This window comes from Crocodylus siamensis, chromosome 4 (assembly GCF_052110815.1).
Source record: "Crocodylus siamensis isolate JL-2025a chromosome 4, ASM5211081v1, whole genome shotgun sequence".
Classification (NCBI taxonomy): domain Eukaryota; kingdom Metazoa; phylum Chordata; order Crocodylia; family Crocodylidae; genus Crocodylus; species Crocodylus siamensis.
The window spans coordinates 241,385,773-241,412,324 of NC_143398.1; the positions used below are offsets into that span (position 1 = coordinate 241,385,773).

The window sequence follows — 26,552 nt, forward strand, 5'->3', positions numbered from 1 at the left end:
CCATGCCAAGGCACAGTGCTTTGACCTTGTCTTCTCAAACAGACAACAACAAAAATTTAAAAAAAAAAAGTCACTCTAACCCTACCAAAATGAAGCAGTCCATTATATGCTTATCTCCCTCTGGGGGAAGTATATGAAAAAATAGTATGTGCAATCACACTGCTTAATGTCCTACTGGAAGCAATTCTGATACTGTGATGAGTGTATTGGTTTAAAAGCATGCATAAAATAGAAAATGACACTTTTAGAGAATGTTTTGCTACTACCCAGAGGCACTGGCTAACTTCCTATGCTCTTCTGGAAGTTGGTCAGATACAGCATTTTTGGAATAAAAAACAGGAAATATGAATGTCATATATTGAAAATATGACATCACTGCTCAATTGTTCACAATTCTGATATTAAGTCTGAAAACAAGGAATATACTTCCCTTCCACTTAATCTTAAGGTCTACTAAAGATAGGATGCTTATGAAAAAAATTTAACCCCTTCAAAGAGTAACTGATAATAATTTTAGCATAGCCTGAAAGCTAAAACAGGCAGTGCCCAACACCAATCCCAAGCAGCAGGAGCAGCCTCCTGTCATCCAGCATTATCAGGGGCCTGCCTGCACCCCCAGAAAGGCTGTGGGGTTCTGCCAGACTCCTGCCCAGGGGTGCGGGCCCCTGATATGGCTGCATGGACCACAGGAGGCTGTTACTGCCGCCTGGGACCAGCACTGGGCGCAGCCCACACCCAGTGCCAGGAAGATTGGTGCTGCCACTGGTTCCAAGCCCATACCCCTGGGAGGAGTCTGGCAGAGCCACCACAGCCCTCCCAGGGGTGCGGGTGGGCCCCTAATCTGCTTGCTGGGCAGCACACTCAAAACGTCCAGGAGCTATATGATGCAGGACTGGAGGAACACATAAGCTCTCTAGCAGGCACTGCTATAATGAAGGTTCATCATCAGAACTGTACCTGCTAGCATGTCCCATGTGTAAGAGTATAAAGAAGTCAAAAAGGAATTTTGCTTTTTCTCCAGTGATTTTAGATATGGAAATGCGTGTAATCCTGCATTACCATCAGGGAGTTTAATTTATTGATGTGCAGCTAAACTGTAGATATTTCATTAAAAGTTTGTGGTGGTCCTTAGCTCTTTGGGAGGGGGTGGGTTCATTCCACAGTCTGAAAACTACCCATGGGAGAGTTCGGACCACAATCCACCCTACCGACAAGCTCTCACCCTTTGCCTGTCTATACTCTTCAGCTTCAAGTTTTTACAGAGTAGCTATCCATGGTTCCAGAAGATTCAAGACATCAGGGTGTATATTTTATTTGTTTGGTTGTTTGTTTGTAGACGGATAAAAACAGGCATTGGGCTTATTTTAGGGTCTCTGTGTATTCAGCTGTGGTTATGGTCAGGAAGGAAAGCTCCTACAGAAAAGCAGCCTTCCTCCCCAGACTTGATCCCTGACTGTATTTGGAGTCTCTTACATTTGCCATGGTACATCTAGGTCCTGTTTCTGAGGAAAGCCAATAGAAACACACAGGATTAAATAAGTGTGTTATTCCACAAATATTTTAATCACAAAAATGCAGTGGCAAAAGTCATGTATTCGTTTAGAGAAAATAATTCACACAAGAAAGAACTTTACAGTAAAGCTAACTTTCTACCAGATTCTAAAATAATCAAATGGGTATACTCCAAAGAGAATGTGCCATAACGCTGAAGAGAAAATCTGCAATTAGGGAGTTTTACTTTGAGGATTCTACAGAATTACCCTAAAACCCACAGTGTGGTTTTACCTCCAGGTTAGTCAGTGTCATCTCTCTGAAGACATAAGCAGGATTTCCTTCTTCTGAATGGCAGGCAATCTGGAAATTCCCATATGATGAGCTTCCTGTAGGCTCTGGCCAGTACTGATGGCACTTAACCTAAGGTCAACAGATTTTCAAAGATGCAATTGTTAGATGGTTAAAAATAATATTCTGTGCATCCCTGTATTTAGTAAAAAAAAAAATCACTTTGAAAATGTTATTAAGTCACTGGTAACTAAATACACCAACTATAACATTGCCTGCAGTATCTTTTTACCTGATTACTGTACAAAAAGTAAAGTACTATATATAAACTCCTGCTTCTCTTTTCAATGATGTTTCCTTCATAAAGGCAGTAAAACTCAAGTTCAGTTTCCTATAAAATTGTGAGCAACTTCTGATACTACTCTTTTGGTAAGTATCAAGCTAATAGTCCATCTTGATACCAGTGAAAGGGGTTGTCTTGCATACATTTGACCAATAATCCTAAAATAATCCTCTTTTAAAGCTTATTTACACAAAAAAAGTGAAAAGAAGGCGGCGGCTGTAAGCAATGACAAAGCACCAACAGGGAGAAAACTAAGGAGTGTAGGTGGTGGACTTTGGTGGGTTTACCAAAAATCTTAAAAGTTAAATGAGAACTTAAAAAATATGCATCTTTATGACCAACTGCTCAAAAGACTCAATATCAACAGCGGTCATTTCAGCTCAAGTGTACTTTTTATCTTTCCAACCCACCTGGCAGATTCTCTAAGAGCAGCCAGATTTGCAGACTTCCTGCTCCACTGAGACACCCCGGCATGCAGTGGGATAGTGACGTCAGTAGCCCCACGATCAGCTTTAGAGCAGGGAGTCTGCCTACGGGTATAAGATAAATAAGTCTTTTTATTTCCATGTTTAGCAGCTCTCAAAGAATTCTATAAATATCAGTGTAAAAAAACACTTTAGAGAACTGCTATATGGAGTCTGTTGTTAGCAGATCTTCAAAGAGCACTGAAGTAAGTTAAAAGTGCACTTGCACTGAAATTCCCTCTCATTGTGCTTATTTGGGAACAGAGAATCACCAACTAAAACAGAGGAATTGCCAAATAGTTTTAAAACATTTCAACATTCCCTATCATTATTAATTATAGCTGGTGGGTCAGACAACCACAGCAAATACATGGTTATATTAAAAGTTAGAATACACATACACACAGCTGTATTAAGTCTGAATTAATTAGTCTATCCAAAGCACAGACCCATTCTTCTGGGCAGGATTATGGATATTGTTTGTAAAACCCACCAAAGAAAACTTTGAATAATGTTGAAATTTTAGTGAAATTTTGTTAAATTATTTAACAAATGCAGCTACCTGGCGATTATCCTTATATATTCAAAAGTTCCAGATAATAACAACCCTCTTCCTTTTTCAAATGGTTTTATTGTTTTACGTAATTGCATTGTTCTATTTCAGCTGCACTTGACTTGGTCTGTAGTTACTGAACTCGAGAACCTGCTCCCTACATGTCCTTTCAAAGCATCTGATAAAGCGAGCTGTGACTCATGAAAGCTTATGCAATCGTGTTAGTTTAGAAAGTGCACTTCTAGTGCCGACAGTGCCTTCTTTAGTTATTTCTGATAACCTGTCTCCACAGATCTACTGCCCTCTTTATTTTAAGTAGGCATTTAAATTTCCATAATGGGGTTAAAACAAATGGAATTGTTCCATCTGGTATTTAGTTTAAGACCATCTCTGCTTCTTTCCAAGACCTTACTATGGGCACAATGTGAACAAAAAGCTTGTATAAGACCTCATTAAATTATACAGTCAATCCAACAAAAAAGATTACCCCCCCCCCCAAAATCTTCATTTCACAACTATTACTTAATATTTTAAGCAGTTTACCAAGAATACAATATGAAATACATCAGGCATGTGATAATAACTGATTCCCTGGACAGAGGCAATGCAACAAACAAAATTATTCAGGAGACAAACTCAAAACAGTTGCATCTGAAGCACATTTTATCTTTGTGAAATTAGCTGAAGCAGATAAGGCAACATCTACATTATCACTTCTAATAATCGGATCTACTTATTTATTTATTAATTTTTTTACATAAGCAGTTTAATATATTAAGATGCAGATTAATATATTATAATATAGATTTTAGCTGAAAATAAAGCAGCAGAGATGACCTCCTCACCCAAGTGGGGACCTGGACCCACAATCCCTCGGTTTACGAGGCAAGTGCCACAATCCCTCGGTTTGAGGCATTTGGTCACTACAGTTGAAGTATGTTTCGAAAACAAGGTTGAGAACTGTTAGGACTAATCAAAGAACCTAAAAATCTTCTGTAAAAAGAGATTACCCACAAAGTAGTTAATCTGCAAGCCCACAAATATCAACAGGCAATACTGAACAGCACAGAGGCACGGCTTAGAAGCAGTGGCACATTTAAGACAGATGCACAGATCTGATGCCCCTTCTCCAAGGTCTCCATTGTATTACAGGTAATTGCTGTGATATCATGATGACACCATACACAAACAAATGTACGAGTAGGGAACCTTAACTAGCAAAAACAGCCATAAAAGTTATGTAATTATCCTACTGGCCATGTCTTTTAAGGTAAATGCCCCAAAGAATTTTTCAAAGACTATTAAGGTAAAGTTCAAGTCACAACTTGGACTTACTCTGCCTCGCTCAACTTGAGTAGTCAACATTACAACCATAGCTGAACCTTGCTCCCAAGTCATTTGCCAAAAATCAGGACAAGTGTTTGGTAATGGACCTTGACAAGCAATGTACTGATTTATTATGCTGGAAGAAGGGATCTCCATCTAAGAGAAAACAAAACCATATTTTAATTCTTCAACAGCATTACTCTCATAGCAATTTTATATAACCCAAATTTAGTATTGGATGGATAATTGAAACCTAAACAAAGACAGAAAGCATGATTCAATAATATTAATCAATCTATCAAAATTGATCAATCTATCCATCAACAAACCACAGTCTGAAAAAGGCACACAAAAAAACCCCTGCCACTCAGAGGAAAGGTCTTCTTATTTCCTGACAGAATTATTTAGTAGCACAATATCTACACACTCAATACGATTAGTCAAAATGATGAAGATGTGTAAAAGCTTTATAGTGAAGTGCCCAAATACCATATTTCATAGTGTATAAGCCCAACTTTTAATTCTTAAAATTCAGCCTTGTCACCACATCAACATCCCCTACAAGTGGTACCGGGCTTGGCCTCAGCTGGCGTGGCCCAAGCAGTACCCTTCTCGGTTAATTCACGCTCAGCTTGGCCCTGTCTGTTGCAGGCAGCGCTGCCAAGTGCCGAGCCTGGCACCGCTCGCAGGGAATGGGGCTGGGCTCGGCACTTGGCAACACCGCTTGCAGTGTACAGGGCCAGGCCTGACATAGGAGATGGGGGCATGCCAGCTGAGCACCAAGCCTGGTCCCATCCCCAGCTATCAGTGCCGGGCTTGGCATTCAGCTGGCGTGCCCCCATCCTCTGTGAGCAGTACTACATGGGCTACACCAGCCTATCACCGAGCCCGGAGCCACTCGCAAGACAGGATCAGGCTCAGCTGGCGCAGCCCCATCCCCTGTGAGCAACACCAGGGTCAGTGCTCGGCTGGCATGGCCCAGGCAGCACCAGTCGCAGGGGATGGGGCTGCAACAGCCGAGCTTAGACCTGTCCCCTGTGAGCAGTCCTGAGGCATATGTTCACCACCCCCCAGGGACCTGGCCTGTAGTGAGGGTGTGTGGGGGTGGGTGTAAGTCAACCTCAGATTTCTGATCCAAAAAGTTAGGTTGATTTATGCACCGGATCTATGAAATTCCTAACTTTTTGGATCAGAAAATGGGGTCGACTTACGCACCGCATTGACCTACACACCATTAAAGATGGTAGTTTAGCCAGCAGTATGCCCAATATCAGATGCTTGTATTTTTATAAATTAAATATAAATCTTAAAATAAAAATCTTTGCTTTGGGTCCCTGAAATGAAGTCACTAGCCATAGTTTCTTTGTTACTGGCTACAAGCCGACAAAAAACTTACTGCAACTTTTCCCAAACTGAACTTCACCGATTTTGTAAACTACCGCCAACCACAATGTTCATATGCAAACTGGAAATAATTCCTTCCCTAGAGGCCTACTTTTTCCCCAACAACAACTCCCTCTGAACTAAAATTCAAGCCTTTATTGCTGTATATAAAGTCTCTCAATTTCACCAAGAGGAATTAGGAACCAATTAACCACTAGTTTTTATAAACAAACCTATTAACATTTTAGCCATTTGATGAAAGTATTTCCTAGCTATTCCAGCCCAGGTTACATTTAAGGAAGATTTAAGAAAGGGTTAATTACCTTATTTTTTTAAGTTTTCCATAAAGAAACTCTAAAATCAATACAAGTCAAATGCTCTTGTCCAGAAATCTACTCACATTTATATAATTTGCATTGATGTAATCTTCATGACTTTTTAAAATGACCCGTGTAGCATCATCTGAAAATAATTTTAAATTTAATGTTATTTATCTAGTAAGTACAATAAAATAGTTAAATTAAAAAACCAAGTATGTATGTACACATGTGCACATGCATGCCTGCACGTGCACACACACAAACATATACACACAAATACTCACAAGGCGAAATGTCTCTGTATCTATTTTTGGAAATGTTTTGAGGTAATTTGGCACAAGACATTGTCATTCCAGGTTTTTTTCTATACAATTGCTAAAAAAAAAGAATAAAATTGATTAAATAAAAACAGGCAGAAAAGATTTATTAACATGTAGGCACTTGTCAAACACGAAGTGACAAGCAGATTACCATACTTCACACACTATTTCTACTCACAATCATAATACTTCCTGACTTTTCACAGGTCAGTCAAACACCTGATGACACATTCAGTAAATTTGCTCATGAAGACTAAGAAATGGAAGCCTAAGCTCCAAGGAGGTATTAAAAGCAATTAAAGGTCAATATCCAATGGCACGGTGCGAGTAGAGGAAATGCCCAACTGCATCTTCATACAGTGTTCTGGGCCAGAAGTTCCATACTATGTAGAGATCCACTGGCTGTTCCCCCCAGGTCCTGCCACAAACCTTGTCTGATATTTATACGCAGTATTGTAATTAATCTCTCTCTTAGGCTTACCTGGGGATGTTACATTTAAGATGCAATTAACCTGTTAATTGCATCTTAACTCACAATAACCCAGCTGTATGCTCAGGTAATGAATTGTGAGACAAAATGCAAAACCAGCTACAAAATTATTCCACAAACAGCGAAATAATTTTGTGGCTGGTTTTAATCACATCTTAAACTGAATGCCCTAGGGGTAGCCCCACTGTAGCTTGATGCTGCCTGTATGGTGGGGCTTAGTTGACAGCTCCCCCAGCCCCTAGACCACACCAAAATTCAAACTTGGCTCCAGCGTGGTCCTGGGGCTGAGACTGACAAGTAGAGGATTGTTGGCCCAGCCCGAGGTGTGGGGAGCAAAGGCTCTGTGAGTGACTTAAAACCCTGTGGCCAGGCTGCCTGGCAGAGGGTGTGACAGAGGATGTGACATCCCTGGCAGGGGAAGCCTCTGCTCCCTACCCCTAGCCTGGCTGGGCTGCTATCCCCTCTCTACTCCACCAGGCCAGGCTGCCCATCACAGGGGCTTTGACAATCAGCTGGTTGTCAGCCCTTCATGTGAGCACCCTGCTTTCAACTTGCTAGTGCAGGGGGCGCCCACTAGCACCACTGCTTTTGGGAACTGAGGAACTGATTCCCAGTCTCAAATCATGTCTCCTGCCATGCAAATGGGGCATGGCAGAAGGCGTGACTGTGGATCAGATGCCATCCTGCCATTACATGAACACGTGCCAGGGAGTTCCAGGGATATTTATGCAGGAATGCAGAGACCAACTGCCTATAGCTGACAGCTCAGTTCAAAAGGAACAGACAAAAGATCTCCCTGAAGCATGAAGTAGCACAGATAAAAATAAATGAAGATCGTGGCAAGACTAAAACTCAGTTTTCTAGAAATTCTGCCATCTCCTTAACCACTGATATAGGGCTGGATGTTGCATTATAGGGAAAATAAACATGGTCCTCCTGCAATCAGGTAAAGTGACAAATCTAGGAAATATGCCATTGCGCAAAAGGAAAGGAGACTGCACAAATACAGTTACAGATCTTGTGTGTGTTCATGACATCTGAATGATGCTAGTTGGTCTTCTCATATATTATCTGTTATTAGATTGAGAGCAAGTGTAAGATCATTCCAGAACAAAGTTCAGAAAAAATAGATTCTGTATTCCTTTTCCACTAGCATATTTAAATCTGAATCTAAGTTCAGAAAAATCATTTGGGGTTTTTTTTGGGGGGGGTGGGGAAGGGGGTTTAGCCTTTTTAGTACTTAATCTAGGCCTACTATTTATTTCTTCCTTGGAGATGCATTACTCAGTTTCCAACATCACATTCATGATGTAACTAGCTTCTCCCTTCACATCACTTTTTAAATGCCTCTAGCAAATTCTCTCAAGGTACAAGGTGACAATTTCCAATATTCCATAAGGGTTTGAGTGATTTTTGAACCACAGCTTATTTACATGTACTCTCCTAAACTGAATTATAATAAAAATGAACCACATTTATCCCACCTCTTATAACTTTCTGATATAATTTATTTACTGTCATCATTCTGTGACCTTTCTTTTCCTGTTGAGGTAGATGGGCAAACATGCATCTAAAGCAAACGGGGTTACCACAACAGCTATTTACTTTCAGGTTAAACTTGGCCACAGTAAAATAAGCACAATAGTTCAAATTCTGTCTCTACTTGCAATTGAACAAAGAAAGCAGGAGATGAAAGGTGAGATTAGAAATGATCCTGATGGCACCAGAGGCTATCTTATTTAAATTCTGGCTTGAAATTAAAATGAAAGATAAAATCATTACTCTATGTGCATGCAAAAACATAAATATAATTTGAAATGGAAAATGGGTTTCCTTAAAGCATAGTTTTAATAGGTTACATAAAATAAGATTGACTAAAGTCAACCAAGGTTCAATTCAATAGGCTTAATAAGGCATTGCCAATCACAATTTACAGTTTAAACAGACAGAAGATTGGAAAAAAACTCTACTTTTCCCTTTATATTTGTGAAATTTGTGCTACTGTTATATTGTTTTGAACAAAATGGGTGCTTGAACTCTTAGCTTTAAAAAAAAGAGATCATACAGAGGCCACACAAGCAACCACACAGTAATAAACAACAAGAATATAGGCGCACACATGTGACATGGAAGAAACAATTTGGGGAAGAAAACCAGTTTCTACTTCCAGTTTCCATGGGATAGCCGTAGATATTACAGAGCCAAAAAGGACTATGAAAGCTGTTGCGAGTTCTTACTGAGCACAAACTTGCCCCAAAATGCTTCTGATCAAAAACTTCGTCAATAGAGCATAGTCAAAACACTTCTACTGTAGGGTCTTGTCCTGGTCTCCTTTAGAGCAGTGAAAACTTTGCCAAGGACTTCTGCAGCAAGAGCATAATCAGGTCTCTATAAGAGTATGCCACAATACATTATGTGAAAAAGGGACATGTCCATTTGACAAGTTATTTCACTGGTGTAATACAGCAGTGCCCAACATCCAGCCCACAAAGCCAGATCATCTGCCCCACACATCTTTCCATAGGTCCAGAAAATTGTCAGTGGAGGAGCAGTGGCAGCACTAATAGCCATTCCCCTGCTGCCAAATTTCTGGATCTATGGGGAGTCCTGTGGGCTAGATGATGTGGCCACAGCCAACCGTAGGGGGGTGTGCAGGGCTCAGGGCAAATCAGCCTGTGCAAAGCCTCTGTAACACTGTAAGGAGTGGGACTGCAGCTACTCCGGCCAGCTCCTGCCTGGCTCCACGGGGCCCACCAAAGCGTGGGGTCCGGGACAGCTGCCCCAATTCACCCTCCACCAAAGGACAGCCCCCGGATGTGGCTCTCCATGCACTAGACTGTGTCAGGGTACAGCTGGAGTGCAGAGTCAGTCCACAACCAGATCCAGTGTACAGGATGAGGCAGGCATGCTAGTTTCCGCTCATGGACCAACCCCACACTACATCAGACCTCTAGACCAACACCACGTGTGGGATCAGGCCTACAGACTGCTGCTTGGCCACTCAATTGGCATGTGGGGCTGAAAGGTTGAGAACACTGGTGTGATATATTCTCCTCCCTTCCAACCACAGTACTGTGTGCTTTAAATTCACCTGATTTCAGAGGTGTGAAGCTCTGTCAATACTTTGATGAGATACCACCAAAGAACAGCTGGCTCTTGAGGAAGTAGATGGCACTCTTCTCTGTGACTAAATGTACCATCATGGTACGAGGTGACTCCATTTTCAAGTCAGTCTTACAATCATTGGTTATAAAAATGCAATTGTGTTTTCCTAACATTAGGAATAATTCCAGTTGTTCTAAAACTGTGCCTGCAGAGTCACTTGGGAACGGTATTCTATATTTCCTGAATACCTGTATAAAGCTGAGTTTCAGCTCAGCGGTGAGTAAAATCATTGTGGGTACAGAACAAGAGTCTGCAACTTTTTGGTATTTTCAGAAATGAAAAAGTGTTAAATAAGTAGATCTTCATAATAAATCATTTTTAAAATTGAAAAATTTTTATTTTATTTTAAAGTTCTTTATAATAACATTTAGGAATAGATATCGCTTACTTTATTCTGCACTGTTAATATTCAATACAAAAATTATTCAGTAATTGTTAGTTCTTTCTTTATGACACAAATTACTGTCTTGTACATATACTCTAAACTCATTTAAATATCAGTAAAGTTTGAAAATTACAAACTTGGAACCTGCAAACAATTACAGACAATACTTACATCAAACTGGGCTAGAACAGTTCCAGTGATGAGCCCCTCTGCTAGCTGAATCATAGATTCTCTCAGAGCATTATCATCTTGATGGATACCATCCAGTGGGGATTTCTCAGGGATGTACTGAAAGTCAGGCTCATTCTCCAACTTTTCCTCTACCACATCATAGACAGCTACAACAAACAAACACACAGGGTGGCTGAGCAAGGCGCTCCCTTGGGTGGTACATGGAATGCTTGTCTTTTTACATTCCTCCTGTATCAAAATCTAGGCTAGTGTACCATAATGATTCTCACTTGAACCTGCAACAGCAAGGAAATCTGTAGTCATTATGGTCCACCAAAAAATTAAGTTTGCATCATTCCCTTTCCTAGCCATACTGCAAAAATCCAAATTGTAGTTCATATCTTGCCTACTGTAATTTTCTCAATTGCTTCCCTATTTCTAGCATCAAAATGTGAAGACACTGTAGTAGCTGCGCTTATGTTTTTACTTTGTATTTCACTTAGCACTGGGTTTATTAATGAGGACTCGACTAGCAGACCATTCACTATCGGTACAGAATGCATAGTAGCACAAACAAACATGCATTGTTTTGAAAAACCTGGCCATAAAAATGAAATAAAGTGAAAGTGCGCAGGAGTATATAATGTCTACTTTTAAATTCTACAATATAAGTGTTTTTATTCAAGCTACAATTCTAACCAACATTCCAAGGGATATTACACCTTGGCAAATCTGAAAACAAATTCTGCAGAATTTATGAAATAGAGAAAACGTATAAAACAATGAAATAGTTTAAATACCCAGAAAGGGAAGTAACATGCATGAATGAATGAATGAATGAACGAACAAATGAATGAATGACCAAGTGAATGAAGCAGAAATCATTTGTCAGTTGGATGAAGTGCTCTAGCAGAATGATTCAGATTAAATCTTATTGTTTCTCATTATACTTTTCTGCTACAAGGCTCTTTACTGTGACTGAGCAGCGCAGCAGAAAAAAAACCAGCAGCCGCCTGCTGACTGCATTTTAACAGTATACACTATGAACATATTGTACAAGCTTGTCATTAAAACTACATTTAAATACTTTTTCTACTATGCTCCCTCCAAAAGCAACAATACCAACAGGTCTGGGTTGCTTAGAAGAAATCTCAGATCCTTGAACAAGCTCATATTTATCTGGTAATCAAAGACATACAAATTGCTATTCTGGGATACAGGTGAGTAAAAACTGGACTCAATTTGTACCATCAGACAGCCGTTAGTATCAAATGCGACTCAGGAAAAAATACAAGTTTTCATCTCAATTTCTGTCATTTAAATTCATTCTGAACACTGACTATTTTAGGAACAGAGGGATATACTACATACTATTTGTATGTATATATGATTTTGTATAGTTTCAACCTGAACGAGTTTTTTAAAATGGGAGGTCCTTCACCAAGTTTATTAGCATCCATATCCCAATACACAACATTAAGCCTAAAGAAGGGAGGGGGAGAGATTTTTTGTTACCCATGAATCACTCACCATTGGGTCGAACAAGGAGCACAAGTTCCCCTGAGTGCCTCTCACAGCTAGCTTTAATAAACATGACAACTTGATCATGGGTATGTTCTGCTATATCCCTGCCATTAATCAGGACAACCTGATCTCCTTCATTCAAACGAGGGACACAGAGGTCAGCCTGCAACAGAAAACAAATGAAGGTTTGGGGTTTTTTTTAAACAAACAGCACTGTAAGGACAAGGCTTTCATATTTTGTTAGTTTAAAGCAACAACTCAAACAGAGTATCCATGCTGAGGAATCTGAACTCTACCAGACAAACTGCTACAGTGGCCACACTGTATTAAAATGATGCGTTAAGTGTTACACAAAACAGACGGTGCCTTTCACAGGAATGCTTCAATTCTGAGTTGAGAGGAGACTCATTTTAGTATCTTTTGGCAGGTGTTACATTCCCCCCTAATACTGTCTGCTGAAGCTGAAAGCTTGGATAAGCTCTTGTGTTTCAATTATATTCTGCATTAGCAGCAGGAAAGCAGGACATGCTTCACTCTCAGAAAGAAGGAAGCAGCACAGCAAAATCTTGTCCAATTCAGTTTCACAAGCTTCTACCATATTCACGGTAACAAAAGCATGATGAAGACCAAAAGAAATGCACCAGTAACCAGTAATTCTGGCAAGAACCGAAGTGAAAATACTGATCGTATCACAGTTTAATCAGGGTCTTTGGCATCAAGCTTTGCTAGATGTTTAATTCATTAATCTAAAATTAGCTACTATACAAATGAAAAAAGATTAATGACAATGAAAACAATTTAAGTCTGTTAACGCGTACATTTAATGTTTTCATTTAAAAAGCAAAAAAGTAATTCAGCTTAATTTTTTAATGTTGGCAAACTTACATCTTCTTCTATTCTAACAGGTGTACAAACAGCACCAAGCTGGCATTAATGTGACCGAATACCAGGTCATTATTTATGGTAATCAGCTGTCAAAATATTGTGCCTAGTTGAAGACATTATTGGTAGCTACCGAACACCAGAAACAACAACAGAGAATCAGTCATGATGAATGATTCATGATGTCTGATTTAATCTAAATCCTGGCATTACTTACAACTATATCCATCAGTAAAAACAAAAATGTTTTGCAATTTTTAGTTTTACTTTAAAACTTGCTTTTATGCTGTAAATCTTCACATAGGATTTATGGGACTAAACTGCATGAATACCTAAATGAAAAATGTGCACTAAAATAAACATAAATAAATTAAGGTTATATAAATAACATGTTTTTAAAATGAACGTGGCATTCTGAATCAGGGCTCAAGGCGTAGCTCTGACTGCATATTATAAGCCCTTGTAATTACTCTGTTTTCCCTCAGATAAACCTAAAAAAAATTAAGAACACCCAACCACCAGCTGCAATGCAAGCAGTTAACTTTTTAGAAAAGTACGTAATAAAAGCAATCACATTAAAGCAATCTTGGGAGACTTTGTCTTGTATTTTATTATCCTGTGTGTAAAATATCATTACATTTGTGTCTTTCAGTTAGTTAATAAAAACGAAATACTATTCAAGTTGTCTTGTAAATATATTGCATAAATTTCACAGACGTTAGGGCTGGATGGGACCTTGCAAGATCATCAGGTCCAGCCCCCTGCCCAAGGGGCAGGAAGTCAGTTAGGGTCAAAGGATCCCAGTAAGATAGGTGTCCAAATGTTTCTTGAAAGTGTCCAGAGTAGGTGCTTGCACCACCTCTGTGGGGAGTCTGTTCCAGACTTTGGGGGCTTGGACAGGAAAGAAGTTTTTCCTTGTGTCCAGCCTAAAACGGTCTTGGAGGAGTTTGTGACTGTTGTACCTTGTCATCCGCTGGGGTGCTCTGGTGAACAGACACTCTCCCAGATCCTGATGCACACCCCTGATGTACTTATAGGAGGCCACCAGGTCCCCCCTGAGCCTGTGCTTCTCCAGGCTGAAAAGTCCCAAGGGTCTCAGCCTCTCGTCATAAGGCCTGTTCTCCTGCCCTCTGATCATGCACCTGGCTCTCCTCTGGACTCTCTCAAGCTTCTCCACGTTCTTCTGAAATTGTGGAGCCCAGAACTGGATGCAGTACTCCAGCTGCAGCCTCACCAATGAAGGGTACAACGGGAGGATGACATCCTGGGTTTTGCTCAAGATGCCTCAGTTGATGCAAGCCAGAGTTTTGTTTGCTTTGCCAGCTGCAGTATTGCATTGGTGGCTCGTATTCATCTTGTGGTCAGTCATGACCCCCAGGTCTCTTTCGGTCATGGTGCTAGCGAGCGTAGCATTGCCAAGCCTGTGAGTGTGATGCGGGCCTTTATTCCCAAGATGGAGCTCCTTCCATTTCTCTGTACTGAATGCCATTAGGTTTTCATCCACCCACCTTGCAAGCCTATCGAGGTCGGCCTGGATCATCAGCCTATCCTCAAGTGTGAACACTCTTCCCCAAAGTTTGGTGTCGTCAGCAAACCATTTAAAACTAACATTTACTTACCCACTGCTTTCATTATATGAAAGCCCATTACACCTACAATACTATTACTTCATGATATGAAGCTGTTATTTCATAGATTTCATAGACATTTGAGCTGGAAGGGACCCCGGAGGATCACAGAGTCCAGCTCCCTCCCCCAGGGGCAGGAAGTCAGCAGGGATTATAGGATCCCAGCAAGATAAGCATCCAAATGGGTTTTGAAGGCGTTCAAAGTGGGCGCTTGAACCGCCTCAGGTGGCAGTCTGTTCCAAACCTTGGGGGCTCGGACAGTAAGGAAGTTTTTTCTTACGTCCAGCCTGAACACATCACAGTAGATTTTGTGACCGTTCGATCTTGTCATCCTTTGGGGGGCTCTGGTGAACAGCTGTTCCCCCAGATCCTGATGAGCACCCCAATAAGCTTATAGGTGGCCACCAGATCACCCCTGAGCCTGCACTTTTCCAGGCTGAATAGCCCCATTGCTCTCAGCCTGTCATGGTAAGGTCTGTTTTCCTGACCTCTGATCATGTGCGTGGCTCTCCTCTGGACTCTCTCAAGCTTCTCCACATCCTTTTTGAATTGTGGAGCCCAAAACTGGACGCAGTACTCCAGCTGCGGCCTCACCAAGGCCGAGTACAATGGGAGAATGACGTCCCGGGATCTGTCTGAGAAGCATCTATGGATGCAAGACAGCGTTTTGCTCACTTTACTAGGTGCAGCATCACACTGAAGGCTCACATTCATCTTGTGGTCAACCATGACCCCCAAGTCCCTTTCATCTGTAGAGCTAACCAGCGTAGCACTACCGAGCCTATAAGCATGGTGCAGTTTTTTTCCTCCCATGGTGGAGAACCTTGCATTTTTTGGTGTTGAACACCATCAGGTTCTCGTCCGCCCATTTCATGAGTCTGTCCAGATCCACCTGGATCACCCGCCTGTCCTCAGGTGTGGATGCTTTACCCCAGAGTTTGGTGTCGTCGGCGAACTTGGCCAGTCTGCTTCTGACACCAATGTCCACATCATTGATGTAGATGTTAAACATTGTAGGCCCTAGGACAGAGCCTTGTGGGACCCCACTGGTCACAGCGCACCAAGACGATTGGCTCCCTTCGACCACCACCCTCTGGGTCCTACTGCAGAGCCAGTTCCCCAGCCAACAGATCATGGTGACGTCAAGGCCGCAGTTAGCCAGTTTAACCAAGAGGTGATCGTGGGATACCAGAACAAAGGCTTTTTTTTAAAGTCGAGGTATATAACATCGCTCTCTTCTCCCCTGTCCAGGTGATAGGTCACCTAGTCATAAAAGGAAATGAGGTTGGTCAAGCAAGACCTGCCCGCAACAAACCCATGCTGCGTATCCCTCAGGATACTGCTTTCAGCTAGCCTGTTAAGGATGGCCTCCTTGATAATCTTTTCCAAGACTTTCCCCAGGATAGAGGTCAGGCTGATGCATCTGTAGTTTGCCGGACCTACTTTCCTCCCTTTCTTGAAGATAGGTACGACATTGGCCCTCTTCCAATCATTGGGCACTTCACCAGAGCTCCACAAACTCTCAAAGATCTGTGCCAGGGACTGAGCTATGATGCTTGCCAGTTCCCTGAGTACCCTTGGGTGTAAACCCATCAGGGCCGGCTGACTTGAAGGTACCCAGCCTGTCAAGGTGTTCCTTCACGAGGTCAGCTTCGATGGAGGGCAAGGAATCTCCCTCACCCATAGTGGGCAGGGCTGTCCCATGGGGCTGATGGAAAACTGATGCAAAGTACCCATTTAGCAAGTTGACTTTTTCCTGGACGTCAGTTGTCAGTTGCCCCATCTGGTTCAGCAGGGGTCCAATGTTGCCCTTGCTTTTCCTCCGGTTCCCCACATACCTAAAAAAGGACTTTTTATTGTCCTTGATATTTGTTAAAAGAACAACTGTTAGCTTGGCAGAGCAAATACTATATGAACAGTTTTATTCCTAGCTGGGTATGAATTCAATATTTTCCATCCAAGGAAAAAAGCCAAAGGAAATGGCTATGAGGATTCCGAATACGTATCTAATTAAACAAATATCACGTCAACATTTTTTTTTGGACTACTTACAGGTGTTCCTGGGGCTACTCTTGACACTATTACAGGCATCTTCTGGTCATACCCACCCTTCAAAAGAAAAATTGGCAAGTTACAAATCATAAAGGTCACGTTTTTCAAGGTTATTCTGTGAAAGTGCACAGATTTGTATTACCTTTACATTGAAGCCAAATCTCCCATTTTCATCTGGTTTCATTCGGATCAGAACAAGATTGTCATGGGGAACACCGCCATTGGGCTAACAGAAAAGGAAGTAGATAATATTATGTGTAATTTATTCTCAGCTAATACAGGCTTAAAAAACAAAACAAAACAAAACAAAAAAATCACACTAATATCACAGCTACTTCAAATTTCCTCATCAAATATCTGATAATTGCTACAAGGGATGTGAGAAAGCAACAGTAACCAGCAAACTGTTTGTTTCTCTCATCCTAGCTGGATTTAAGAGCTCATGAACTATCCTCAGAGGGACTGTGTAGGCAAGCTCGCAGAATAAGGGATTTTTTAATTCTATTAGCTTACAGTTTGCAGTCACTTAAGTGTAACTGATATTATAGCAGGGATTGGCAACTTTTTTGGGCAGAATGCCAAAAATACCCATAACCTTGATTTATAACAGGTTGGCGTGCCAGCAACAGACAGCGGGGAAACTGTAAGGGGCCTGATCCTTGCGTCAGCGCAGCCCTGGCCCCTTCCGCAAAGAGCGAGTGCCAAGCAAAACGCCTCTGCCTGCATGCCATGCGTAACGGGTTGCCTACCCCTGTATTACATGTTTCATGCAGAGAAGTTAAAATTTGCCATTACTGCAGTAAAAAAAGAGTTGCATTTGAGACTAGGCATTGTGATGATAGAAACTGTAGCAGACTAACTATAATATGGATTTAACAATGGCAGCTGTTTCAGTAAAGCGCTCCAGGCCTTATTCGTTCTCCAGGCTTCTAGGAACAGTTTGAAATGCTTTACTACACATCTCAAGTTCTGTGTGGCTTGGAATATGCATATTTGCTCGCCCCACAAATTATCAGACACCCTCCATCCACTACTGCCACAACTCCCTCAACATACTTATGCAATTAAGCACACACTCCCTTTACCGCCTTCCAGCTCATTGGGGGTAAGCACTGACTTATGCCAAGCATACACAGTAATCTGAGGAAGCTGCAGACAGGCAAATTTTTCAGTGATTTTTCTTGCCTTCAACAGAGTGCCATTTAAACAGCTTTGAATCTAGCCAAAGCAGCCCTTGATGAGATTCACTGTACTTCATACGTGAGGATTCATGCTTGTACAGCACTGATACCAAGAGGTAAACCTTTTAAGAGAGCAACTGTGTCAAGACCATTATAGGCTCATTCTCAGGAAGGAACTGGGATGCAACTTGCTAAAAGCCTCATCTCAACTCCCTGCACAGAACGGTCTTTAGCCCCGCGGGGCTCAGAAGGCAAACGTCTGCAGACGGTAGTTCCTTCCAGGGGCTGCATGGAACATTAACTCAATCTGGAGGTTCTGGTTTTATTCACTTAAACCTCACCGTAACCCACAAAGCCAGCCACTTACTCTGTATAAATCTCTTGCTTCCAGAAAATATTTATGGCAAAGAGGAAGAAGAAACTATGCAAGACAAGCTGACAACAAAGGGGGAGCTCTGTGCGTTTCCCAGTTAAGCATTTTAACCTGTGCTGGCTGAACACTGGAAGAATGGGGTAAGACTCACTAACAGAAATAAGGTCAGCCCAATGCTACATCAACTGCAGATGGTTTTAGGATTGATGTAAATATTCTGTATTGCAAAGTATTGTAAAGAAGAAAGAGCTAATTTACAATGAAAGCTCCAAGGGAATCCTGTATGCCTTCTCCAACCACATTTGCCCTCCATGTTGGTAAGCATACCTATATCCATAGGCTTTTCATTTGAAGTAATTCTCAGAGTGGGTTTTTAAGATGCTGTGGATGGAGTAAAAGTCACTATTTGAATACATGTCCCAAAGACTTCGTAAGTACATCTATTATGCATAAAAAACTTCAAATGAGTTTAGATCAATTGAAGAGGTAGAAATGTTGGGGATTTCTCTTTAAAATAATATTCTTATGTGCAACAGAAGAGAAAAAAAATGTAGTTGCTTGAAAATTTAAAGTGGCAGTCTACTTGGAAAAGCTCCTCTTCAAAAAAGCATCCTGAAGTTCTGGGTTTATTGTGGCTTGAAGATTTTGATGTCATGCACTCAGGTTTACAAGTGGAAAAATAATACAACTCCAACCCTGCAAATTCAACTCAAAGTTTGAGAACTATATTGTGTTTCTTCCTCTTGCAAAATACCCAAAAAGAAGCACTTGTTTGAACGAAGTTGACCTTCAGTTACAATTCCGTATTGCTTTTTGAGAGTTTGCACACATGTAACTCACTGGAATTCAACAAACAATTAGGCCGACAATGCACATGAAGGAAGAGAATACAGCTCATTCCAACACAGCTGAGTTGGCGCTTAGGGGCTGTTAACAGGAGTTAAAAAAAACCAAACCACCTGAACATTATTTTTGACACTCAAGTAAACATGACTGAACACACATCAGGAAAAGCTCTGTTGAGTAAAGCATCATTTTTCAGAGCTGTACTACACTTTTATGCAACTTAGTTTACTGCAGACAAAGAGAACTTTTATTTCATGTTTTAATTAAATAAAATGCATTCTCTCACATATGTTGCAACACTTCATGCTTCACTTAAAGGCTCATCATCTTTCACTCACAGAAAACTTCCAGCCCTCATGGTTGTGGGTAAAATATTTAAAATGTGACCTGAACACACCCCAGAAGTTCAAAATCCAGTAAGTAAATAACAACAACCCAAATTTATTTTTAAAATCTCCATTTTGGGGAGCGTGATTTGTACCTTTATGAATGTCTGAGATTAGCAGTCTTGTTTATGTAGTATTTCATAGAAGTAGGAATAAAACAATTCTTCCATCCTCCAAAAGTTTTCATTTTCCACATAAGGATAAAACGAAGAATGTCTTAATTTGACATCTACCCACTCGGAACATCCAAATGGTACGGACGCTTCTGCCCAATTGCGAGTGCAGACTTAAACCTGGATAATCTAACCACCAAACTACTAGACATTCTTGCATGGGTCTCTCCCTGGATTTGACTAGGAGTTCCATCCTGGACCTGAGAAGTATTGCTTGATGAAATGTTCATCAACACTAGTGCACTGCACAGAAGATCATGGTTTTGAAGCAGTAGCATTTACTGACCAATTGCTGCTTTAAGAATTCCTGACTAGCTCCAACAGTTACTGTATATGCACATGGAGACTACCTGGCTCTTTTCAATATCAAAGATCAACCCATGGAAACCAGTATTCAGGAGCAGCTCAGGTTTCAGCTTTAGTTAAGCAGGAAAAGGTGTGTGAGTCAATTGAAGATCAGGCTCTGTCCCTGTTATGTGCAGCCATAACTCTGAAAAAAAAAATTTTCCCCCCCATATTACCTGCCTTTCAAAAACAAGGTTGCATTATACTTTGGGATGTATATATGCAAGAAAATATGGTATATATCATCTTTTAAATCTCTAGGGCAAATTTATTACCAGTGCACAAGATAAGATTAAACATTAAGATAAAAGATTCAAGCTAAAAGTGGGAGGTGCATAAGATACACTTTCAAGAAAGGGTCCCATAGGGTTTAAGAGTATCCCCAAAAAGTCTTTGTATGCTTACTCAAATATTCAACTTGGTAAAACTGCCACATGAGGAAAGTGGGATGTTTTGGCAGTTCTGGTAGGTATGTCTGATCAAGATGGCTGCAACGTAACGCAAGAATACAAGCATTGTCACTGAAATTAATTACTTCACTAGAAAAGCAGGAGGAAATCAATCAGAGGAAAACCAAGTTGATTAAAGTTGATCCAACTGCTTACTGTGGATTTTTCAGGTGACGTGGGAACATCAAACGTTTCATTAATATGGTTATCCAGGTCTTGCTGGGAGTGAGAGTGATGAATTTGGTTCCAACTGTTCTTTTTAGATTGTTTGGGTGGTAATGCAGGTGGCTGCCCATCTACAGGGGTCTCCTGGGATCTAGACAGAAGGGTGAAAGTAGAAAACATGTTATATTTTGAAGATTCTGAATAAGATTCCAAAGCAAATTTACTTCCAAAACAAATACCTACAATTTATTTATTTATTTTTACCAAAAAGAAAAGCAATTAGCTCCCACCTTAGATGAAGATTAGCCACCTGCCTGCACGTGATACACCCCTTACTCCCGCATAGCAGCAGCAGTTTCTGCCCTGGCACACCCGGACTGGCCTCCAGCATCTGGAAGTGTCCCAGCCAAACCAGGATGTTTGGTCACCCTAATTTTGCAGCTAATTTTTACCAGCAGTACCTCAAAAAAAGAATAGTTCTAACAAAATCTGTATTTATGAAATGACATGTATGCTTGTTAGACCTGAAAACATGGTGCTCAAAATGAATCAATATACACAGTTATCTCTTCTCCTCGATTAACAACTCAGCAACATACTTATCTACTTACATTAATACACAACTCAGTTTTACAGTAAGACTTTACATTTACAAATTAAAAGAATAATTTTCACAGGTATAAAAGGGGTAGTTCAGTGTTTAAACCCCATGACTGAAAGTAATCTCCTAAACACTAACAAAGGTAGCCCACCTTGCTACCAACCACATGAACCTGTTTTTATTAAACACCCACCTACTTCCTAGATGATTCAGATGGAGCAGCATACTAAAGCTAACCAATAATCGTAAGAAAACTCACACGAGCATCAGTAACTTTCCTCATGTAAATTAGTCCCTCTGACTTCTCTTGTTCTATTCACACAATTAACTGTTAGCAGAATACAGCTCTTATGAGACATTATAGAAGTTCAGCTCACTGCAAGACCTAGCCTCCCTGGGGCAGCCACATGACTAATTCAATATGGTGCAATTTGTTATTTTCTAGTTATTAAAACAGAGCATCACAAAGCTATGGTCATTTTATAGAAAGAAAAGAATGTGACTGTAGAAGCATTAAATATTGTGGGTAACATTAAATGAGGAAATATATTGAATATAGAATATTTTCAGATAAACAGTGTTATTTAAACCACAAAGACAATGCCTTTCCACACGAAGGAAGATGACGGCAGCAATGTTTCACTGAGAAAATTATGTGATTTTCTCCTTCAGGTTTTCATACAATCTAATAAGTCTCCCTTATTTATTAGAAGCAACCTATGTAAATCATGTAAACAGACATAACAGCAGATTTGTGTTATTTCTTGATTTAAAAAGCAGCTTATACCTATTTATAAATTTTGACAGACTGTCTCAATTTCCAAATTTTAGCTAATTAAATTTTTTTACATCAACAGATGATGGGAAAAATATTCATGCTTCTTCTCTCACTTACTTCATTCCCACCTCTATACATCATTAATGCGGCAGAGCCACACAACTGCTTTATTGTTGACCCTTGCCAGGTTGTCATCCTGGGTGTGCTGCACACAGGAGGAGGCTGTCAGCAGCCTGGGGTGCATCACCACACTCGCATATTGGACTGTTCTTTAAGCCAATCATATGTGGCATTAAAGTGACCAGCTTTGACGTGAATCCCGTCTAGTTTAACTCATAAGTTGCGGGGGAGCTTGCACCTGGGTGGACAGGGTGTTGGGTTGCTTCTGAAGCACTTGAGATGAGAAGCAGTCTCATCCTCCTTTTTGTGGGTTTTTTTCTACTCCCACCTCCACACTATTCCAACAGTACCCGCATCTCCTATCTAAATGACTTCCTTGACTTCGGTTGCTTATGTACTGGTTGCTCCAAAACTTCATGAACCAGGCGCTCCTGGTTTTGTTGGGCATGCTGAGCAAAGCCAAGGCCAAACAGTCAAGCTAATATTTAAACATGGAATAACGGATGGGTTATAACAAGGTGAAATTCATATAGAATAGGAACTAAAATAACGTTTAATAAACATTTTTAATAATATTTTCTACACAGAACAGACAATAAAAAGCCATGTTAGCTTCAAACAAGCACAACAGAAACAACTTTTCAATAGTTTTGTAGACAAAGACTTATATTACTAACACTAACCAATTAATTCCTAGCACAAGTTATTTAGGCACTGGCCTATTAATGTCACCTAGGGCTTTTTAACTGCCTGAACATTTATTGATTTAAGAATCTGGTCAAAGTTAACGCACCTTTTTAAAAGTGAAGGGTAGGATAATAGTAGGTTTTTCCTGTGAATTATAACTTTTTAAAGATTGAAAAAAGTATTTAAAAAAAAAAAAAAAGACGCAACAAATAAGCATTTCCAAAAAACAAAGTAAAATGGTAGTTTAAGGTTTGGCTTCATTTCTGCATGTGCATCTTAACTTGAGAAATCTCTATGGAACATAAAGCTAATAGTAAACATTTGAAAAAGTTACTTAAATGGCAGTAGCAATGCAACGTGCTGCAATATATTAGCATAAAGAATTGTGAGAACTAACAATCCAGCCTTGGGCAAAAACTTCACTGCTTTATATTTGCCCAGTCAGCTTTAAATTTCCTTATGAATGCTTAGACAATGGCAGTGAAAGCAGCCTATTTTACAGTCAAAGCAGCTCTGTGTTGGTACATTCAGCAATTTACATAATAATAAAATAAAACAAAAAAACTCCACACTGACAAGCTTTGTGTGGTTTTGTTAGACATATCAGGTCAGTCTTCTAATACGTTAACAGAAATAGTTTCATATGTGTGGCATAAATGTATTAAAATAAACTCCTATCACCTATTTTAAGAATTAATTTAGACTGTTTTTAATTATCTTACTAAATTACAAGCAGGAACATCCCAATTAACTGTGAAACAGCCAGAGAAATCTAAGCACAAACAATGATATTTAATACTTGCTCTGGTCTCAGTATAATTCACTATTATTTAGAAGGTTCAACATAAATGTATTTATTCAGGAAAATTTCGATACATTTCTACAACAGCTCTGCTCTTGAAAAAGGGAAATTATATTCCACATTAATTTGCTATGAACTGAATTCAAACTTTACCCCAAATATGTGAGGTTTTAGGCATTGATAGTTTACCATCTTAATCCTTGGAGTCAAATTTAAATTTTATTTAAAGACTTTTCACCACAAAGGCACACTGAGATGCACTTTATATGCAGTTCTGACAAGAATCAAACCTGTTGTATTGAATTACTTTTGTTGCAAATATTCCATAATTAAAAAAAAAAGAAACAGCATTACTATTCCTACTACTTTTTAAATCTTAAAACAGCAGAAAGAAAAAGGAGCAAATTTTATGGCCCTGAAAAGTATAATAAATTAAAATGAAATGTATCATTCTACAATAGTTAAAATAAAATGTGCAATAGATATTTAACCACTGTATTATTGTTCATTCCCTCCTGCCTAAAAAGTGTCCATTGTTTACAGTGCAAAGGACATTAAATAGAGATACTTAAAAGCATGTGCATCTTGTACATATTTATTTATTGGATAGTGTAAGTGCTCGGCAACACAGTACCCAGACTTGTTGGTACACAGTAGTTTAAAGCATATTTTCTGACGCCAGATTGCCTATAACATTCTATATTCTGGTTCCTTTGGAAGTTATCAGATATCGACTCAATCACAGTTCAGCTGAGATTGTCAAAGGAGCCTAAAGGAATAGAGCTAATTTTTTTAAGTACCTAAATACTTAGTAATCACTGTGCCATTTTCAAAAATGTTCAGTCTGTCTATTTCTAGAACCCAAATCCTAATTTTACCTTCACAGCAATTTATAATATTTATTTATTTTTTTTGTGGCTTCCCTGCCTGTTGACAAAAATACCAATTAAAAAGTTTTAAACACCTCCAAAACAAGGTGGCTGAAACTCCAAAACAGCACCTCTTTCAATGAAGTACTACTTTGGAACACTTCACTTTTTTTTTTCTTGTTTGCCTGGGGTTGGTGGAGAGGGAGGGAAGGGGAGTGGGTGGGTAGCCTACCTGCTGTCCAGCTGCTAGGTCCTGCCTGCTCTAGATCCCAGGGATTGAGCATCCACCACCTGCCTGTTCAACTCTGTTCTGGGATCTTTGCTTTCCCATCCCCTCCATCTTCTACCCCTCTGAGGGTGGCAGAGGGCATTGCTGAAAGTGAAGGTCACTTCCGCTTGCTCTCATGCCCACTGGCAGGTGCTAAAAGGCGGCAGAGTTTTAAAACATACCAGCTAGGGAATGGGACAGCGGGCCTATGCATAGGCTCCGACTAAAACATTTACAAGCATGTTTCACTCAGAAACATTTCAACTGCTACATCTGGAGGCACCATGTTCTCTTGTATCCAATCCCTCCTTTACTTCATGCCATGCTTTATGCAATGAACACCTTTACCTGTACCAAGCTACAAAGCCACAAACCCTCTCTTTTCTCAAGTCTTCTCAAATCTTGCTATTGTGATGACCTTAAGAAAAAAAACTCAGCTATTTAATACCTCTATTACTTAATGGAAAGACAAAATGGAAAGTTGGGAAAAGTCACAATATTACCAACCTAAAACTTCAGAGCAAACGTACTGAAAAAAATGTACAAAAAAATGTAGACATTTCATTGCCTCACTCTCCACTACCCTTAGTTTGCTGCCCGTCAGACTGCAAAATGCTCCCAGGCAGGAGGCACATCTACCGCTGCTTAGCACCTACTGTCAGGGAGTCCTAATAAGTCATTTCCATTAAGTATGTATCAAACTGCAGTAACGGATCTAAAAACGTCAAGGTTTTGAACTGACCTTACTATTCCAACGAGTCTGAAAATGAGAGTTTTATGTTATAGGACAGGAGATTCCCATTAGCTATTCTAACCCTGAAAGTGCAAGACATCTCATAAAAAAAGTGAAGAAAACTGTGTCTTAGAAACAGCTTATATCACATTAAAGGATTTTTCAAATGTATAAATTCCTTACTGCAAAACAATCTGGCACAGTTGGGCTACATAAGCAGACGGGATAAAAAAAAAAAAAAAGCGAGTCCAAGTAAAACCATAACAACTTTCTGAAGCATTTTTTCTGAGATAGAAAACATATATGAAAGACAATGATGTGGGGATGATCTGCATAATTTGCCCATTGAGATCATCTCAAACTTATTCTAATTACATTTTCACACTACATCACCAAGTTTTCAATGCATCTACATAGAAAAGATTAGGTGGTGACTGAGCGATAAAAATGTATATTATGGACTTATCACTTCACCCGAGTTCTGCCTACTCATCCGTTTCCAACAGAGTATCTAACGTTTCAAATTTACGAGCAACTTAAAATAATCTCACTTTCAAATAAATCTGTCACACATTTCAACATGTTCCTACAAACATGGTATCCCAACCAAAAAGATATTGACTTGGATTCAACATAAATAATTTTATACCCATCACTACTCCAGAATTAACTTTGTTAACTGGTGAACCTACAAAGGTAGAAACATAGACATTATACCTGTGAAAAAGGAAGATTCTTGCATCTAGATTTAGATACTATTTTTAGTTTCCCTTCTTTGTAAAAATCTTGAATCATTGGACCCACTGTACTAGAAATGCTCAGCTTTACAGGGAGAGTGATAATGAAAATTGTTTTAAAGTTTAAAACATGAGGATTTTTTTTAAGTCCCTGCTCCACTATGTGGCATATACAGAATATAAATTACAGTGATAGAAAGCTTTTGCTGCAACTGATTCTGAATAATTCATAAAACACATTTTAAACTTTT

At 39.9% G+C, this 26,552-nt stretch overlaps 1 protein-coding gene across 2 annotated transcripts in view; it reads right to left on the bottom strand.

The window, feature by feature from the left end:
- The window catches only part of PTPN4 (protein tyrosine phosphatase non-receptor type 4), a 213,236-nt gene that overhangs the window by 23,371 nt on the left and 163,313 nt on the right, over window positions 1-26,552 (bottom strand). The window contains exons 16-25 of one of the 2 annotated variants that reach the window (XR_016442124.1): window positions 20,698-20,857; window positions 16,931-17,014; window positions 16,789-16,845; window positions 12,233-12,389; window positions 10,703-10,869; window positions 6,456-6,546; window positions 6,252-6,313; window positions 4,478-4,624; window positions 2,536-2,655; window positions 1,796-1,914 (exon numbers count right to left, since the gene is read on the bottom strand). Coding sequence is in view for 1 of the 2 variants with exons in the window: in XM_090046053.1 (XP_089902179.1) it covers window positions 1,786-1,914; window positions 4,478-4,624; window positions 6,252-6,313; window positions 6,456-6,546; window positions 10,703-10,869; window positions 12,233-12,389; window positions 16,789-16,845; window positions 16,931-17,014; window positions 20,698-20,857 (1,054 nt within the window). In the remaining variant the exon portion in view is untranslated. Of the gene's footprint in view, window positions 1-1,785; window positions 1,915-2,535; window positions 2,656-4,477; window positions 4,625-6,251; window positions 6,314-6,455; window positions 6,547-10,702; window positions 10,870-12,232; window positions 12,390-16,788; window positions 16,846-16,930; window positions 17,015-20,697; window positions 20,858-26,552 lie in introns of those variants that run through there. The other variant, XM_090046053.1, reaches the window with a different exon arrangement.